This window comes from Ovis aries, chromosome 11 (genome assembly GCF_016772045.2).
Source record: "Ovis aries strain OAR_USU_Benz2616 breed Rambouillet chromosome 11, ARS-UI_Ramb_v3.0, whole genome shotgun sequence".
Taxonomy (NCBI): Eukaryota; Metazoa; Chordata; class Mammalia; order Artiodactyla; family Bovidae; genus Ovis; species Ovis aries.
The window spans coordinates 21,473,668-21,494,259 of record NC_056064.1 but is presented as its reverse complement, the minus strand read 5'-3'; the positions used below and the strand labels follow the sequence as shown (position 1 = coordinate 21,494,259).

The 20,592-nt window shown below is 38.3% G+C and overlaps 1 protein-coding gene across 3 annotated transcripts in view; it reads right to left on the bottom strand.

Annotated features, from left to right (window-relative positions):
• Positions 1 to 19,915, bottom strand: part of GOSR1 (golgi SNAP receptor complex member 1) — a 37,663-nt gene extending 17,748 nt beyond the window's left edge. For all 3 annotated transcript variants that reach the window (XM_060395308.1, XM_012185431.4, XM_004012527.5), the window contains exons 1-6: positions 19,865 to 19,915; positions 16,899 to 17,019; positions 11,342 to 11,429; positions 10,884 to 10,991; positions 7,475 to 7,566; positions 3,199 to 3,273 (exon numbers count right to left, since the gene is read on the bottom strand). In XM_060395308.1, coding sequence (XP_060251291.1) covers positions 3,199 to 3,273; positions 7,475 to 7,566; positions 10,884 to 10,991; positions 11,342 to 11,429; positions 16,899 to 17,019; positions 19,865 to 19,895 — 515 coding nt within the window. In that variant the 5' untranslated portion in view covers positions 19,896 to 19,915. The remainder of the gene's footprint in view (positions 1 to 3,198; positions 3,274 to 7,474; positions 7,567 to 10,883; positions 10,992 to 11,341; positions 11,430 to 16,898; positions 17,020 to 19,864) is intronic.
• Positions 19,916 to 20,592: the final 677 nt, after the last annotated feature.

Genomic DNA, 20,592 nt, shown 5'->3' with positions numbered 1-20,592 from the left:
CAATACTTTGGCCACCTGATGTGAAGAACTGACTCACTGGGAAAGACCCTGATGTTGGGAAAGATTGAAAGCAGGAGGAGAAGGGGACCACAGAGGATGAGATGGTTGGATGGTATCACCGACTCAATGGAGAGGACTTTGAGTAAACTCCAGGAGTTGGTGATGGACAGGGAGACCTGGCGTGCTATAGTCCACAGGGTGGCAAAGAGTCGGACATGACTGAGTGAGTGAACTGAACTGAAACTGTTGAGTTTTAAGAGTTCTTTGTGTATTTTGGATAACAGTCCTTTATCAGATATGTTTTACAAGTATGTTTTTCCAGTCCACTTCATCATCTTGACAGTGTCTTTGGAAGAGCAGAGGTTTTTCATTTTAATGAATTCAGTCTTAACGTTTTCATTCATGATGTTTTTGGCACTGCATCTAAAAACACATTGCTAAACCCAGTGTTACCTAGAATTTCTCCTGTGTTGTAAAACTTCTAGTAGTTTTGTACTTTATATTTATGATATGAGTTATTTTGATTCTATTTATATTCTATACGATTCTAGTAGTTTTGTACTTTATGATCTGAGTTATTTTGGGAAAAGGTATAAGGTCAGCATCTATATTCATTTTTTTGCATGTTGATGTCCGGTTGTTCACACACCACTTATTCAAAGGACTATATCTTCTCCATAGAACTGCCTCTACTCTTCTGTCAAAGATTATTTGACTATACTTGTGTGTCTGTTTCTGGACTTTCTCTTCTGTTCCATTGATCTGTCTGTTCTTCCACTAATACCACACTGTCTTCATTACACAATATACACAGGAAGTCAAGTTTAATGGGGAGACAGTTTTTGCTTTTTTCCCCCATCAAAGTAGTAATTAATTCAAAAGTATTTAATTCAAAGTATTTTAAGAAATATTTTGGTGTAAAAAAAAATTTTTTTTTTAATATCAACAAATTTGTTTACAGCAGAAACAGAAAGACTAAGAGAAAATGTGAGGAATCATAGTTTCCATTTGTTGTTCTTTCGATAAATGGTATAAAAGGATTGAACTCATAAAAACCTACCTGAGTCATAAAGAATATGAAATATTAAGGAAGCATTTTATAATGTTTCTGAAATCTCTAGAAAAACCTTGTATACCAATACAAAATAATCTATTATGTAACTTAACAACTCCCCTCAAGTTCATCAGCTCATATTCCACTCAACTTCATCCTGCTTCAGTTTCTTTCTTTATAGAATGAGTACATACAAACTTTTTCACAAGAATGCTGAAGGGAATATATGTAAAGTATATCCCACATACAACTTCCCTAGTGGCTCAGATGGTAAAGTATCTGCCTATACTGCAGGAGACCCGGGTTCGATCCCTGGGTGGGGAAGATCCTCTGGAGAAGGAAATGGCAACCCACTCCAGTACTCTTGCCTGGAAAATCCCACGGACTGAGGAGCCCGGTAGGCTACAGTCCATGGGGTCGTAAAGAGTCAGATACGACTGAGCGACTTCACTTCACATATCCTACATAAAATCACCCGAGAAACAAAAATGGAAAATACCTTTTGATAGCCAATCTTACTGCTATTTTTTATAACCCTAAACACATCATTTAAGCTGTGTGACCCTAAATTAATGTATTTTTCCCCCTGTAAAATGGACAGTGGGAAGGGTTTTCTTTGAATTACTAATGAACGCAAAAGTAAAAATTTTCATATAAAATTTATGACGTGTTCTGAAATAAAGAATATTAATTTACATAACTGATAAACTCTTTTCAGCATCAAATCATCCGTAAACAACTGCATTTCTGTTTAACTTCTTTTGGGGTTGATGAATATAAAAACGTTAATGTAAGCTCATCTTTATTTTTGTGCTACTCGAGTATCCTATTCCTTACTTTATACCCAAAGAATATATTAATATATTTTCAGATATAATGCAAAATTTTTTTTTGGTGGTCTTTATCAGATACCAAAGCTATAAATAACTATAAGCTACTCTAGGGAAGACTGCCCCCTTGTGCCAATCAATAATATTTAACATACTAAGAAAAAAACACTAAAAACTTTCTGACACTAGAAGTAGCCAGAGTTCTACTAAAATGGTCTTGATCTTCCCATGTTCTGATTTCGACAGCTCATATTTAAAGCGGTGATCTTCAAAGAAAAGTAAATTGAACAGTACATTAAGCTCGTATGGACATGACTAATTTACGACATTCAGCAACAAAAGCATAATTCATATCATTTAACTATCATGGTTATTAGCTATTCAAGTGTTTAGAGGCCAAATTCAGAGTTTAAGTAATTTTCTGATCCTTAAGTTCTATAACAAAATACAAAGAAAATAATTAAAGAAATTTGAGAAGAAATTTGAGAAGTATATTTGAGAAGAAAACGAGATGAAGCAGGAATAGAGTATGGTGGCTTATTTTTAAAAATATATATATACATTTTTATATATATGTGTATGTATGTGTGTGTATACATATATATACACACACATACAGTTCATCCAAGTTTTTAGGTATTTTGAGTTTAGAAAAGATATTTTCTTTGAATTTGATGTATGGCTAATTACCCTTTATAAAGCTTCTTGACATATATAAGTAGTATCAGGCCATTCAAATATAAGTCAGTATCTATATATTATTAACCTACAGTAAAAGACAAAGTATTAGGGCAACAGACATTCTAAAGAAAACAAACATTAAGGTAATAAGACATATTACAGCTTCCCTGGTGGCTCAGAGGGTAAAGCATCTGCCTGCAATGCGGGAGACCCTGGTTCGATCCCTGGATTGGGAAGATCCCCTGGAGAAGGAAATGGCAACCCATTCTGGTACTCTTACCTGGAAAATCCCATGGATGGAAAAGCTTGTAGGCTAGAGTCGATGGTAGGCTAGAGTCTATGGGGTCGCAAAGAGTCGGACACGACTGAGCGACTTCACTTCACAGTTACTAATACATTACAAATTACATTAACAAATAAGTAATGTGAATGCAGACTTTTGTGTATATATTTGATAGCATCCTATCTTTCCTAATTATGGTCAGAGAAGTTGTAATTCTTTCATTAGAAGAATTAAATGAATTAGCACTGGTAAAGCATTCGGTATAATAAACAGCACAAAATGTTTGCAATATATGTAAATAAATTAATATGTATGTACCACATAGTATGCATTTATTCAATAATACCTACTTTCGAAGGTGGTCATGTTCTTTCAAAAACAGTTCAGTTCTTCTGTTGTTTACTCCAGACCCACTTTTATATGACCTAGAAGAAAGAAAATTTTAGAATGTTTGTTGGCAGACACTATAAAAAAGGATTAAATGATTACTCCAGTAATATCCAAAGTGGACAAATTGAGCTTCTCCATGTACAACTAAACTGTATAATCCTTTTTATCTCCTTTTAAAAATGGCATCTATGATAGATAAATATGCACGGCTTTCTAGCTTAAGAATTTATTTTTCACTGAAATAATCCAACATTCTTAGACAAAAATCTTACTTTTCCTTTTTAAAATTTTATATATACATTTGGTAATTTCTAAAAATGTGTATTTTGTATCAGTTCCCAAAAAGTCCAACTCACTACAGTACATGAAAAGAGAATATACATTCATTCATTTGTTTATTCATTAACTCAGCAAATATTTATTCAACATCTGTCAGGCACCACACATTCTAACAGTAAAACATGCTACTTAGCCATGAGTTGTTCACAGTTTAGACAGGTACACAAGTTATTTAATTTTAATTCAGTGTAATAGGAACTATTACTATAGTATTTATATACAAAAGAAGAGAGTAGTCATTACTATAGGGCAGAAGGTAGATTAGAGAGCTTGTGAGAAATACAAAAACCTTCTTAAGCAGGGAAAATCCATAAAGGATACCCTACAGAACAAGTGACAATTTACAGCTGTAGAAAGTGGAGGACTATTTCAGGAAGGAAGGACTGCATGTGCAGTGTCACGGGGTGTGGAAGAACACAGCATCTTCACGAAACTTTGTATCGTCCATCTTGCAGAGTGAGGTTTGGGAGGATAAGGTAAAAGATGAGAAAAGAGGGGCTTTTAGAGCCTTTCTTTTCTGTCTCGTTTATTTCCTCATCTTTATTTTCCCCAAGTGGGAATAATACTCCTGATTGATTACAACACAGCACATGAGGTAGGGAAGCCACTGAAATGGAACGTTTCCCTAAAAGGAAGCTACGGATCTGCCAACTGTGGAGTACTTCAGGATTTCTATCCTGGTTTCAGTTCATTACAATTTACAAGAAAATGCTTTGTATCATTACTACCAACATTTTCATGTTTCAGTTCTTTACTTACAAAGTATCAAGAACCACAACAAAAAAATTCAAGTACCTGCACACATACTGCAGTGAGACAAAAGGGGGTCATTAAAGTGAACCACACTACCTGAGAGTAGGTTCCAATGCACAAAGCGCAGCAGGAGAGAAAACACCAGGGAAAGCTGCACAATATAACCAATACCACAATGGACTTGGAAGACTAATGTTGTTTAGTTGGTCAGCTGTGTCCGACTCTTTTGTGACCCCAAAGAGCCTACCCAGGCTCCTCAGTCCATGAGATTTCCCAGGCAAGAATACTAGAGTGGGTTGCCATTTCCTTCTCCAGGGGATCTTCCCAACGCAGGAATGGGACTGAAACCATGTCTACTGATTGGCAGGCAGATTCTTTACCACTGAGCCACCTGGGAAGTCCATGTACCAGTTAACCTCAAACAAGACTCCTAATACCTAGTTTTATAAAATGGGACTAATAATTTAATCCATATCAAAAGATTATATGAAGCCAAAAAAAGAGATAATATATGAAAAAGCAGTAATTGCAGAAAAAATCTTAAATATCAGCTATTACTACTATTAGTCACTCAATTCAGTCATTCAGTTCACATCTGACTCGTGGCAACCCCATGGACTGCAGCACACCAGGCCTCCCTGTCCATCATCAACTCTCACAGTTTACTCAAACTCCTGTTCATTGAGTCGGTGATGCCATCCAACCATCTCCTCCTCTGTCTTCCCCTTCTCCTCCTGCCTTCAATCTTTCCCAACATCAGGGTCTTTTCCAATGAGTCAGTTCTTCACATCAGGAGGCCAAAGTATTGGAGTTTCAGCTTCAACATCAGTCCTTCCACAATATTTATGACTGATTTCCTTTAGGATGGACTGGTTGGATCTCCTTGCTATACAAGGGACTCTCAAGTCTTCTCCAACACCACAGTTCAAAAGCATCAATTCTTCGGTGCTCAGCTTTCTTTATAGTCCAACTCTCACATCCATACACGACTACTGGAAAAACCATAGCTTAGACTGGACGGATCTTTGTTGGCAAAGTAATGTCTCTGCTTTTTAATATGCTGTCTAGGTTTTCTTCCAAGGAGAAGCATCTTTTAATTTCATGGCTGCAGTCACCATCTGCAGTGATTTTGGAGTCCCAAAAAATAAAGTCTGTCACTGTTTCCCCATCTATTTGCTATGAAGTGATGGGACCAGATGCCATAATCTTAGTTTTCTGAATGTTGAGTTTTAAGCCAACTTTTTCACTCTCCTCTTTCACTTTCATCAAGAGGCTCTTTAGTTCCTTTTTGCTTTCTGCCATAAGGGTGGTATCATCTGCATATCTGAGGTTATTGATATTTCTCCCAGCAATCTTGATTCCAGCTTGTGCTTCCTCCAGCCCAGCGTTTCTCATGATGTACTCTGCATATAAGTTAAATAAGCAGGGTGACAATACACAGCCTTGACGCACTCCTTTCCCTATTTGGAACCAGTCTGTTGTTCCATGTCCAGTTCTAACTGTTGCTTCTTGATCTGCATACAGAATTCTCAAGAGGCAGGTTACGTGGTCTGGTAGTCCCATCTCTTTAAGAATTTTTCACAGTTCGTCATGATCCACACAGTGTATTACTTTCTTTAATAGTGATCCACAGAGTGTATTACTACTATATTTTATCTCATTAACTATATTTTGCCATATATTATACTAATTTGAATATGTGCTTACTCCCCTCTGGCATCTAAAGGGCCAAGTTAATCTTTTCATTTCTACCTGCTACTGCAACCGACATATTGTCTAACAGTTAGTAATCAAGAAATAGTTTAGCACATGGATGAACATGTTTCTTTCATGATAAACTTCAAGAAAACAAGTTATTACACTGGAATGTAGTCTAGCAATTCCCACAAATTGTGTGGTAGCTAGACGACTATACATTAAAGGCTGTCTGTTACACTGGTTCTCAATGCATTCTTTAAAATATGTATGTATACAGACTACAAAGAAACTAGACACAAGACCTACATGTGCCTGAGAACTAGTAATATTACAAAATTCCAAATACAGCAAAAATGCTTCATTTTATTTACTCCTATATGTTATACAAAGTACATATGATTAAATATAAGAAAAACAGATAAAACAGAGACAAACAATAAAAATTAATTTTCCAAGATAATTTCTGGAGGTAAAAACATAACTGATGACTGGACAATCCTAGGTTTAGAGTTTTGGACAAAAATTTTGAATAGAATGACTATTAAGTGGTTTGTGCTGTAAAACTGTCTTACTGTTACAACAAAATAAAGGAACTCCAAGATAATGTTTGTCAGAGTACACATGAAATTTACAGTTCATAATATGGTAGTACACATCACAGTTCATGAATCATATGTATCACACTTATGAAACCTAAATACTATAAGTCTATCACAAGTGAGACAAGGAAAGGTCTCAACAGATGGCCTAAAAGTGGAAAGACTGCAGCTTTAATTAGATGCCCAATGGATTTGACCTTGTCAGTCAAGAACAGCTATAAAAAAAATTTCAAAACTGTGTATAAAATGCTATATTATTAAAGGTGAGGTAAAGGGAGAGCGGAAAAGAACACAGTCAAAAAATTATGGATTAAGAGCAGCAGAAAAATGCTGGGAGTCCTTAAATAATTTGATGTGAAGCTATGAGTCTGTATAAAACCTGGAAAAAACAGATTTTGGATTCTGGGGCAATAAAGGCTACTCTAATAGCTACTTAAGTATGTAATTGTTATGGTAAGGGAGAGGGTAGAGGGACAGAAAGGGTCATAAGGAGGGGAAACGCAGAGAGCTTTGGTTATTGGTAATGTTATTAATGTAATGCTCAAGGTGGGTAGGAGACAATCAGAGAAAAACTCACAAAGACATCATCTAAACTGGACTTTGAATTAAGACAGGAACATCACGGTTGGCAAGAGTCAATGGTAAAACTAGGGTAAGCTGGAGATAAGACCAGCAAAGTAGATTAGGACCATGTTGGAGCAACAATGTTTAAAGAACTGTGAAATGCGAAATAGAAACCTTGAAATCTAAATCATGGTTCTGCTACTCAATTTGTTGTTAATCATGGATACACTTTCAATCTAATTCTGAGTAAACACCTTACAAAATAATATAAAAGGTAACTTACTCAATATCCTTTCGTACTGATCCCATGAGATTCTCCCTTTCCCGTATTGCCACAAAGTTTGCTTTGGTTTTATGGAATTCATGTGTATAATCCTGCAATAAATTAATATCCAGTCTCAACATAAACTTTTACCTTATTGAGCCAGTTATGTATTGTTATACTACAAATCTCTGTCGAGAAAACTGCTATTTAAGAAATCTAATTGTCAAGAGGTAAAAAATACCATTATAATCAGTTTCCCAAAGAGTGACCAACGTTTTTCAAATGAAAACAGTTTGGCACCAGGGGGGTGGTGGTAGTGAGGTGTGTGTGTAGTCACTTCAGTTGTATGTATGTACGTGCGTGTTGACTTCAATCTTGTCCAACTCTTCGCAACCCACTGGACTGCAGCCTGCCAGGCTCCTCTGCCCATGGGATTCTCCAGGCAAGAATACCGGAGTGGGTTGTCATGCCTTCCTCCAGAGGATCTTCCCGGCCCACGAATCAAACCCAGGTCTCTCACATCTCCTTCACTGGCGGGAAGGTTCTCTGCCACTAGAGTGCCACCTGGGAAGCCCGGCACGAGGGTAACAGTGCCATTAGAGCACCATCCTGTGTATCCTCTCATACCCTGTCCTACAGGGCAGAACTGTGAAGAAAAAATAATCCTCAGATAAAATAACTTCAAATAGCCTAGGACAAAACTTTGGAAGCTCTTTCTACTCCTTAGTGTACCCAATCGGGCTTATTTTCAAATTTCATCTTTTTTGGAACTCCTGCAGAAAGTTAATTTCTAAACCAATCAAATGAAGAGAATCGTAAAGAATAAAATAATTTTAGAATATTTCCTTTTCTTTTTTCTACCATATTTTTAAGTTATTAAGGAATATTCATTGCTTTTAAAAATTCAGATAAATATATTAAAAAGATTAAACAAAAAAAAACATAATCTCACCTCCCAGAGAGCCCCTATTGATCCTTTAGAAGCAAAAATAATACATGCACGTGGGGCACCATGAACTAAAAGAGCACCAAATGAAATATAAATAAAAACCATTCTGTTCCACAGTTCTTAATACTGTCATTATTTTCTTTCAGTTTCTTTTAGGAAATATGTTTTTGCATATACAAGTTTATTATTTCATTCATTTATGCTAAAAAAAATTCCTACCATAGTCTGCTGTAATCTTTTAAGTTCATAAAATATCAAGTAACCTTTCCCTATTAGCAAACTGAACCTATATTTTTAAAAATTTAATATATAATTTTTAAAATTATGACTGCATGCTAAGTGCTAAGTTGCTTCAGTTGTGTCTGACTCTTTGCTACCCTATAGACTGTAGCCCACCAGGCTCCTCTGTTCATGGGATTCTCCAGGAAAGAATACTGGAGTGGGTTGCCATACCCTCCTCCAGGGGATCTTCCCAACCCAGGGATCAAACTAGGGTCTCTTGCGTCTCCAGTGTTGGCAGGTGGATTCTTTACCACTAGTGCCACCACTACCATAATTTAATAAATTCCCTACAATAAACAATTTCGTTTCCTTTTTTTCCTTTTTCTGGCTGTTAAAAAGAGCTTCAATAAACAAGCTGTGTATATATTTTACTGTACTCTCTAGGTATATTTAAAGGGTAAATGCCTGGTAGAATAACTGGGTCAAACAATCTTACACAAAAATTTGGATAGTGCTAAAATGCTTTCTAGAAAGGCTACAACTTACATTCCCAGAAAATGGAAGAGTGCCTATTTTTCTGCACTCTTGCCATAAATGGGTTACAAATGGTTCAGTATTTGCTAATCTGACAGGTGAAAAATCTTATCTCATTCTGATTTGCATTTTTTCATTTGAGAATGTGGCTGACCAGCTTTTTATGAATTTGGCCACTCATTTCCTATAAATAAGTTTGAATCCTTTCCTCACGTTTCTATTGGGTTCCCTTTTTCTTATTTCTATCAATGTACCTCTGTATCAGTTGTTAAAGTTTCTGGTAATAGGTCTTGCTTAGGAAAGTCCTTCAGAGAAGGCAATGGCACCCCACTTCAGTACTCTTGCCTGGAAAATCCCATGGATGGAGGAGCCTGGTGGAATGCAGTCCATGGGGTCACTAAGAGTCAGACATGACTGAGTGACTTCACTTTCAGTTTTCACTTTCATGCATTGGAGAAGAAAATGGCAACCCACTCCAGTGTTCTTGCCTGGAGAATCCCAGGGATGGGGGAGCCTGGTGGGCTGCCGTCTATGGGGTTGCACAGAGTCAGACACAACTGAAGTGACTTAGCAGCAGCAGCAGCAGGAAAGTCCTTTACTACCCCAAAATGTATAATTTCAACCACCAAGAAATTTTATAGTTTCTTTTTCTACATATAAATCTTTGACCCATTTGGAATTTACTCCGGATAGGAGGAATGATATAGAAATTGAGTGCTTCCCCCCTCCCTGACCCTGCCAGAAATTACCCAGTTTTAACAACTCTTATTTATTTTATAATCTCTTTCTTCCCCATTGATTCAAAATAGCACCTTTCTCAGAAACTAAATTTTCATGCATATTTGGGTCTATATATGAACTCTGTTGTATCCTATTGATCTAATTTTTTTTCCAGAATCAAATGGTCTTCATTATTCTAGATTCTTAACAGGTTTTAATATGTGGTAGAACTAGGCATCCTTTACTACTTACCTTCATCTTCACATGTTTTCTTCTGGGTTATTTTTGTATGACTATAATTTCAAATAAACTTTGGTGGCATTTTGCCATTTTTTAAAAAAAATGAAGCAAACAAGAAAAACCCTGTTATTTCCATTGGGATAACATTCAATGAAAGTTAAAGTCTCTGAGTTGTGTCCGACTCTTTGCGACCCCATGGACTATATAGTCCAAGGAATTATCTAAGCCAGAATACTGGAGTGGGTAGCCTTTCCCTTTTCCAAGGGCTCTTCCAAACCCAGAGATCAAACACAGGTCTCCTGCATTGCAGGCAGATTCTTTACCAGCTGAGCCACAAGGGAAGCCCATGAATACTGGATTGTGTAGCCTATCCTTTCTCCAGTGGATCTTCCTGACCAACTATCAGGGAACAATCAATGGACAGGCTGATTGAGAGACAAATCTTTCATGCTCCTCAGCAGAACTTTATATACGTATGTCCTTCCTATACATTCTTATTAAATTATACATAAAACCTTTTAGTTTTTTCCACTGTACTTTCTAACAGGTTATTGTGTGCGTGTGTGTAGGAAAACTGCTTGCTTTATATATTAATTTTGCAAGTCATTAACTTACTGAATTTGTTTCTAACTTTTTGTTTAGTTTTCTTGATTATATTAGCTATATAATCTTATCACTAGTATAGAATAGTTCTCTTCATGGAGTAAAGAAAACTCAAAAACCTCCTATAATGACATAAAAATCTCAAGCCCAATGTATTACCTGCAGTATGTCTCTATGTCGCTGTAATGTATGCATCAGTGCTGCATTCAAGGAGGGGACACCTGCGCTGCTGGTATATTCTGCCATTTTATCATTTACTCCTGTAAGCTAAAACAGAAAAAAAGAAAAGAAAGAAAACCCATACAAACATTTCAGAAAGCACGATAAAGAGATAAAAGCAAATTAAATGCCTATATGCCCTTCTGGCTAACAGCAAAAAAAAAAAACAAAAAACCAAGAGACAGCATGTAAGGATTCGGTATTTCCCCAAAATAATCCAAAAGGGCTAATAAAATAGGACCTTGGAATGGCTGTTATCAAAACTCAAGTGGCCTGGGGAGGCACACATTTTGAATGAAAGGGTAATTTCAATAAATATGTCTGCATTAATATAATCTAGTACCATACCTAACAAGTACAGTTACTAGGAAAATAATCCTTTAACAGAAGGTACTCACTCTTGCCAAAAGCTGTTCAATCTCAATCGCCATAGTTTCAAACATTCTGTCTTGGCTTGATCCATTTAAAAGGGGTGTTGTGTCAGAGCTAAAGAGAAGTTCAAATAAAGAGAATCTATTACTTAAACCTAATCCTTTAAAATATACTTAAAATGATAAGGTAATTATTTTTAAAAAGGTCAGAACCCCTGAGACATTCTTTTTGATTCATAAAAAAATATAATCTTTATTGAAGTTTTCCTATAAAGATCACACATCCTGAATATTAAATTCAGTATAAAATAAAATTGAATGTACGACTGTCCCAATCTTAATAATGCAAAGAAATTCTAAATGCTTGCTTCCTGTTTCCCAAACGAAAATAACTTAAGCTATGACAGTGCCTAATTAAATGCTGGATCTGAAGGAACAAATTATGTGAAATAAACCTGCAGAACTACATAGTACAGCATGTAAGAGGAGCCAAAAATGTATTAGAGAGATTATGTTAGATCTGTGAGAAATAATCTTTAAAATTTTCACCTTAAGTTCTGTCTTCCTTCCATAACTCTTTCCAAAAAGAAATAAAATTGAGATTTAAATAATCCACAAACTGGATAAATAATATTAAATAATCAGGTATTGGCTTCAAGTCTAATAAAGATAGCCACATCTGGCCGGGAAGTTTTAATACCAATCTTTGACATTTCCTCTTAGATTATATAATTTCTTTTGTTTTGCTTTGCAAACATGTATTGAACTGTCTTCTAAAGTCTGGAAAGTCAAACCTAATTTTTACAAGTGAAACTTATGTTTGACAGATTCAAATTCTAAAACCAAATGTCTTGAAAGTTTCTGTCTCTTCTGAAAAACCATGAATCTTCATTAAGTCCCCAAGTGGTATATATTATCATATGAGCAGCTGTAGCTCAATACTGATCTTAGTTACACCGAGCACAGATAAATACCAGACAATGACTATGTTCTCCACTCTTACTAAGACTTCGTCTCGCCCTGTGGCAGTTGCTTCATCAGTTTGCTTCCCTGATAGCTTGGACGGAAAAGAATCCGCCTGCAATGCAGGAGACCCCGGCTCAATCTCTGGGTTGGGAAGATCCCCTGGAGAAGGGAATGGCAACCCACTCCAGTATTCTTGTCTGGAGAATTCCAGAGACAGAGGAGCCTGGTGGGCTACAGTCCATGAGGTCACAGAGAGTCAGACACGACTGAGCAACTAACACTAACACTTCTATTTTAAATGGCAAAATTTACCCTGGCTCTCTCTCTTTTCTACATACACATTTACAGCAACAGTAACAGACAGTGAAATAGCCAAAAAGTAGCTAATAAGGAGGATTTTCAATTTAGGATGCTTAGGTCCAAATTTTTCTTTAAAATTTTAATTCATTCACCTTAAAATATCTTTCTTTATTACATGTCAGAGTCAACCCAAGGTTCCATGGTTATCTCTTAGAAAGTGCCCAGGGGAAATACTTTATACACTACTAATACAGATCCTCCCCTACCAGATATATGAAAAAGAACAATGGACCAATGATGTATGCTCCATCAGGAAGAAAACTGCCTCTATCTTGTTTATAGATATAAGCCTACCACCTAGAACAGTGCTTGGCACGTGGCAGATGCTCATTAAAATACTTGCTGAATGAATGAGGAGGCAATCTCTACATTCACCACTCTCAGGGAGGTATGAGTCCAGGGAAATGAGGGAAAACATCCTCTCCACAATACTGAGACTCAGTTAAATTTAATTCATTTCATAAGTATGTGGTGATTCACAGACCACATAGTTCTCAAAACACAGAAAGTGAAAAAAAAAACTCCTGGTCATCACTGAGTTTATTCATTATGACGTGCTTTCAACCTGAGCACACTGGATCCTCATGGCCCTAGGTTTCTTGTTAAAAGGGACAGAGAGTGAAGTAACTCCACAAACTCATTCTCAATTTGTTGTAGAATTTCTGATGGAATGTTTTCGAATAGTTTCCCCTTTAAAGGAGTCATAAAAGTACAAGTATACTTGTATCTTTTTCAGAGATACTGTGGGTTTAGTTCCAGACCACCACAATAAAGCAAGCATTTCAATAAAGTGAATCACATTAATTTTTTTGTTTCTCAGTGCACATAAAAGTTGTTTACACTGTACTGTAATCTGTTAAGTATACAACAGTATTATTCTAAAAAAAAAAACAATGTACATACCGGAATTTAAAATACTTTATGGCTTTAAAATGCTAACCATTACCTGAGTCTTCAATGAGTAATCTTTTTGCTGATGGAGGGTCTTGCCTTGACACTGATAGCTACTGACTGACTAGGGTGGTAGCTGGTAAAGGCTGGGGTGGCTATGGCAATTTAAAAAAATAAGACAACACTGAAGTTGTTGAATTGACTGTTCTTTTCACGAACGATTTCTCTACAGAATGCGATGCTATTTGACAGCATTTTACCCACAGCAGAACTTCTTTCAAGATTGGAGTCAATCCTCTCAAATCCTGCTGCTACTCTATCAACTAAGTTTATGTAATATTCTAAATCCTTTGTTGTCATTTCAATGATCTTCATAGCATCTTCACCAGGAGTAGAAGTAGATTCTATCTCAAGAAACCATTTATCTATAAGAAACTTAGACACACACACACACACACACATATATCCATGCATGTGTGCTTGCTAAGTCGCTTCATTCAGGTCCGACTCTTTGCAATCCCAAGGACTATAGCCTGTCTGTCCTCTGTCCATGGGATTCTCCAGGCAAGAACACTGGAGCGGGTTGCCATGCCCTCCTCCAGGGTATCTTCCTGACCCAGGCATTGAACTCACATCTCTTATGTCTCCTGCACTGGCAGGCGGGTTCTTTACCACCTGGGAAGCTCAGATATATCCATATGTATACATGTATCTATATCTATCTATCTGTAAATATATATAAGAAATAACTTGTCATCTGTGGCAGTTCAGTCACAGCTTCAGACTCCACTTCTAACTCTAACTTCTAATTCTCTTGCTATTTCCACCACATGCACAGTTACTTCCTCCACAGAAGTCTTGAACCCCCTCAAAGTTATCCTCAAAGTTATGAGGGTTGGAATCAACCTCTTCCAAATACCTGGTAACATTATTTTGACCTCTTCCTGTGATCTTAATGCTCTTAATGGCATCTAGAATGGTGAATCCTTTCTAGAAGGGTTTCAACTGACTCTCTCCAGACCTATCAGAAGAAGCACTGTCTGTGGAAGCCATAGATAGCGGCTTCCATTATTTATTATTTCTTCAGTGATAAGACTTGAAAGTTGAAATTACTGCTTGATCCATGGGCTACAGAATGGACATTAACCCAGGCACAAAAATAACATCAATCTCACTGTACATCTCCATGAGAGCTCCTGGGTGAACAACGTGCACTGTCAGTGTGCAGTCATATTTTGAAAGGAATCTTTTTTTCGGAAGGGTAGGTTTCATCAGTGGGCTTAAAATATTCTGTTGTAAACACATGCGCTATCATCCAGGCTTTGTTGTTCAAATTATGGAGCACTGGCAGAGCAGATTAGCATAATCCTTAAGGGCCCTAGGATTTTTGAAATGGTCAGTGAGCACTGGCTTAAACTTAAAGTCATCAGCTGCATTAGTCCCTAACAAGAGAGTCAATCTGTCCTTTGAAGCTTTCAGACATCAACTTCTCTCTAACTATGAAAATCCTAGATGACACCTTTCAATAGAAAGCTGTATTATCTATATTGAAAACCTGCTAGTTAATGTCCCCACCTTCATTAATTACCTTAGCTGGATCTGCTAGATAACTTGCTACAGCTTCTACTAGTATATCAGCACTTATGGCGTCTCCTTGCTCTTACGGGGATGTCTTCTTTCCTTAAACCTCACAAACCAACCTCGACTAGCTTCTGCAGCTTCCCCTCTCAGCTTCACAGAACTGGAGGGAGTTAGTGCTTTGCTCTGCATTAGGCTCTGGCTTAAGGGAATGCTGTGGCTGGTTTGATCTGTTCAGACCACTAAATCTTTCTCTGTATGAGCAGTGAGGCTGTTCACTCTCTTATCATCTGTGTGTTCACAGGAGCAGCAGTATTAAACTCCTTTCAAGAACCTTTCCTTTGTGTTCAGAACTCAGTTGTTTAGCCTAGCTTTTGACCTATCTCGATTTTCAGTATGAATTCCTCTCCAAGCTTAAAATTATTTCCAGCTTTTGATTTAAAGTGACAGACACTTTCACTTGAACACTTAGAGGTCACTGCAGAGTTATTAATTGGTCTTATTTCAATATTGTTGTGTCCCAAGGCATCGGAAGGCCTGAGGAGAGGGAAAGAAAAGGGGGAATGACCTGTCCATGGAGGAGTCAGAACACACACAACACTGATTAACTCTGCCATCTTACAAGGGTGTAGTTTGTGGTGCCCCCAAACAACTACAATAGTAACATCGACTAAGCCCATGGGCCACAACTACTGAGTCTCTGTTCTAGAGCTCGGGAGCCACAACTACTGAAGTTCACGTGCCTGAGAGCCCGTGCTCCACAACAAGAGAAGCCCCAGCACTGCAGCGAAGAGTAGCCCCAACTTGCCACAACTAGAGAAAGCCCATGCAGCAAGGAAGACCGAGCAGAGCCAAAGATAAATAACATTATTTTTTTAAAATAATGTTAGACAAAAAAGCAAGTTAAAAAGTAACCATTATGAATCGTTCAGGAACACAAATACATGTAGTAAAAACATACGGAGAATGGGATGCCATCAGGGGCTTCAAATGAATTGATAATGATTATTTCTTAAAGTGGGAGATAGGCACACAGAGATCCATTATATTATTCTTTCTATCTTCCTGTCTTAAGTATTTCCTAATGTTTTTTAAAATAAGTGGATGGCCTAAAGTGAGGTTCAAAGATAAGACTACATTTACATCTGTTCAAAGAGTAGTATACCAGTTTCTCAAAAATTACATGTACACACTGCTATATTTAAAATGGATAACCAACAGGGACCTACTGAATAGCACAGAGAACTCTACTCAATGTTATGTGGCAGCCTGGATGATGGGAGGGGAGTTTTGGGGGAGAATGGATACAGAGTCTCTTCACTGTTCATCTGAAATCATCACAACACTGTTAATCAGATATACCCCAATACAAAAAAAAAAAAAAAAAACAAAATTTAAAATATACACTGCATTAGATTAATTCTAAAACACCAGAATAGCAGTAGGTATACTTTGCATTGGAGTAGTCCCTCAGATCCAGAAAATCAGAAAATATAGGAAACACAATGTGGGCAAAGCAACATTTCCTCATATGGGATGAAATAGAAATTTATTTCTGATGAACTCATTCTTAAGCCTTAACATTTCCCTCCTGATACCAACACAATATTTGCCTAAGGATTCCAAATAAATGTCAGTCTCTAGAATTAAGAATTTTTATAAATCACTTTAAAAACCACCAAAAAGTCACCAAAAGACCAAGTTACAGAGTTATATATTTTATTTTTTTAATGCTTTAAAAATATTATATAAATAACTCTAAGGCAAAAGAGAGAGAATCTGGCGGTACCTATGCCTGTCGCGTCTTCCATCTCGGGCACTGCTGTGGCTGTAACCTGTACATAGTTTACTGAAGGAAACTAGTTTCAGGTCAAGTTCATTTTCCAGCTGTCGTGCCTGCTTCCTGAGATCTTTAACAAAATTACAAAAGCAAATAATTAGACACAGAAAGCCCATCAGTAGATATAAAAAACACAAAACTTTTCTGAAGAAAACAAACTATGAAGATGATCATATATATAGAGTACTAAATGATGCGAACCAAACACTTACCCATGGAAACATATCATCACGTATTTAAACTTCAGATGAGGCCAAAAGGGGAGAAACAGCAGGAAATGCAAATTTTCGGCTTTATCCTAAAGACAGCTAGACAACAAATGTTGTTCTGACGTCCCTGAAATTATTTCTATAGCAGTAACTAAAATTTTGTAACTCAGGGGAAAACAGAAGAGAACAAATCACCAAAGGAACTGAATATGGTTTATGACCAGCACTGTATCCGTTTACCAGCTAATTTTATAAAAAAGAAACCATCACTCTTTTTGACAGGGATCATCCTATCTCTTTAAGTGTCAAAGCTTTACTAGGCTTATGAAACTTATGAAATTCTTAACAACAGAGTGAGTGATAAAGAGAAAAAAATCACTGACAAAGATTTAAAAAACTATCTTTCTACAAGCTTACTGAAAGATATTTGAAGAGGCTGAGTTTAACAGCCAATGAACAATGTGCTACCGACAAGGTCAGCTCTAAGTATGACAGAAATAAGAGCATAAGTTTGAAAAGAACAGAAGAAAACACACATGGAGAGAAACTGGCATCATATAATAGTTTGGCATCTAAGCTGAGTGAGAGAAGCCAGTCCAGTAACTCTTATCTAGAAATGAGTACTTACATTCATGATGAAGTAGAGGTCAAAATAAAACTATTGGAATATAGAACGCATAGTATAAACATCTCATCTTTCAGGAATAAGAATATAAAACATTATTTCAATACACTAACCAGCAACCAGATGTAGGAAGCACCATACAGGTAATACAGTGAAGTACATTTTCCCAGACACTAAACCTGAGAATCTCAGCTCAGTCTAAAGTTCTCTGAGAACTGGCTCTGAGATTTATTCACAACCGATTTAACCGATGAATCTCTGCTTTTTGCTTTATAAATCTTTACCTTCAGAGTTTTTCTATGCATTACTAATCATGTATTTAAAGCACCTGGCACAAAACTATAGACACAGGGAACAAACATGCTGCACACAGAGGCAGGTGGTGAGGGTGGGATGAACTGGGAGATTAGGTTTGACGTAAATACACTACTTAAAAAAAAAAACAGGGCTTCCCTCATAGTTCAGTTGGTAAAGAATTTGCCTGCTATGCAGCAGACCTGGGTTCGATTCCTGGGCTGGGAAGATCCCCTGGAGAAGGAAATGGCAACCCACTCCAGTATTCTTGCCTGGAGAATCCCATGGACAGAGCAGCCTGGCAGGCTGCAGTCCATGGGATCGAAAGAGTCCGACACAGACTTAGACTAGAGAGAGAGAGATGCCTAAAATAGCTAGTGGGAACAGGGAGCTCTAGTACAGGGAGCTCAGCTCCGTGCTCTGTGATGACCTAGATGGGTGGGATGGAAGTGGTGGGGTGAGTTCAAGAGGGAGGGGATATATGTATCCACACAGCTGATGCACTTCACCGTACAACAGCAACTAACACAGCATTGTAGAGCAAGTGTACTCAATAAAAAATAAGCTGCTATAATTATTATAGCACGATGCTTCAAAACAGTACAGCCCAATGACTAAAGATACCAATAACCACTTCTACATAATTTAAAATTTTTTTCTAGCTAGCACACACGTTTCAAATAAGCGTTTTAATACGTTTTAAACTATTAGCACACTTCTCTGTAATTAGTAACTGTCTTCTCAAGTATAAAATATCAAGAGCATACTGAAAGTATGACAGGTAAATACCCATGAACTTGGAATGAAGTATTTTAGACCAAGAGGTTGATCGTGACAATACTGTTATTTGTGGTGGTCTCCAGAGGCTTCAGTGGGGAGCAAGAGGAAATAAATAGGCTAAAAAGGAAAGGGGTTTCGGAGAGTAGTTTCTATTTTGCAGAAGAGCAAAGAGACAATTGGAAAAAAAAAAAAAAGGTGGGGGGGGGCCCTTCTCTGATCTCTGTTCATCATCATGGTCCAGAAATGAGTTTTACCTGAGACCACTTTATCGAATCATATTTTCAGGAATTAAATAAACGTACTTGTCAAGTCACAAGATGGGTGTGTGTGTTTTGTTTTGTTTTGTTTTTTTTGGTAGAAGAGGTGTAGCAGATGCAATCATTACAATTCATATTGATTCTCCCAACTTTCTCTTTTTAACAAAACCGATCTCCGGAGCAGGAGGTAAAGTTATTCCCTCTGCCTTCAAACGCGACTCGCCACCCAATCCTCTAAGTCCCAGCCCGACGCTGCCAAGGGGACCCCACAGGAGGGAGTCATTCCGCTCACATAACTTCTCTCGATGGACCGGACCGACAAGTTCCTCCTTTCTCTTTCCCTACTCAATTGTCCAACAGCGACCTCAACTCTAAGGCGCTGACTCCTCCAGTCTTCTGGACTCAACACTCGTTTCCTCTCAGAGTTCACACCCCAAACCCCTCCGTCCAAGTTCCGCTACCGTCTCAGCCCAGCTCTCCTCCGGAGAATCAGACCCTCTTCCTGTCGGCCGCGGCTCAGCCTTCTCTGCCCAACACCTGCCCCAGGTCCCGCTGCCGATCAGGTCAGCCTCCTCCCCAGACCGTACGGTTTCTACAACTCCCAGGCCCGAGGACTCCCACGAGACCAGCCCGACCCCTCAACTCAGACGCTCTGGAGGCCAGGCTCTTCTCTCTGCTGCCTCCGCCAAGACCCGTCCTTACTCAGCCCCTCTGCCCCTTGGCAAGACATACAAGGAGTTCTCCCCTCACCTTCCCAGTAATTGCTCGTTCCTGCCGCCATCTTTGTTGTCCAACGTCAGTGGGGACAGGAGAGTAGAGGCGAAGCGAGCCAGAGAGTCACGTCCACGCCTTCTTCCGCTGGGCGCCAGGGCCGATGGGATACGTGAGCTTCCACAGACACCGCCACCTGGTGGTCAATATATCATATTGACCTTTTGAGTAGCGAGATGGACAGCTTCAGATATAGCGCCTGACACTCACTGAACATCTTTTTGCTGTCTGTATTCGCTCTCCGCGTCCCAAACCTGCATCATCGCCTTGAGCTGGCTGGGTTTATCCCCTCTTTAGGCGATACCTCCCCTGGATAAGGACATGGCAACCCACTCCAGTACTCTTGGCTGGAAAATCGCATGGACAGAGAGGCCTGGTAGGCTACGGTCCATGGGGTTGCGAAGAGTCGGACACGACTGAGCGACTTCACTTTCACGTTTCACTTTCATGCATTGGAGAAGGAAGTGGCAACCCACTCCAGTGTTCTTGCCTGGAGAATCCCAGGGACAGAGGAGCCTGGTGGGCTGCCCTCTATGGGGTCGCACAGAGTCGAACAGGACTGACGCGACTTAGCAGCAGCAGCAGCTGCAGCGGGAGCTATCTCCCAGGCTGAGAAAAAAGTCATCCTCAGACCCAACTGCCTGTTTCCTTCACCTTCTCTCAAATGTGTATCTTTAGCCACTCTTTCTCTCCTCGGAGCCAGAGGC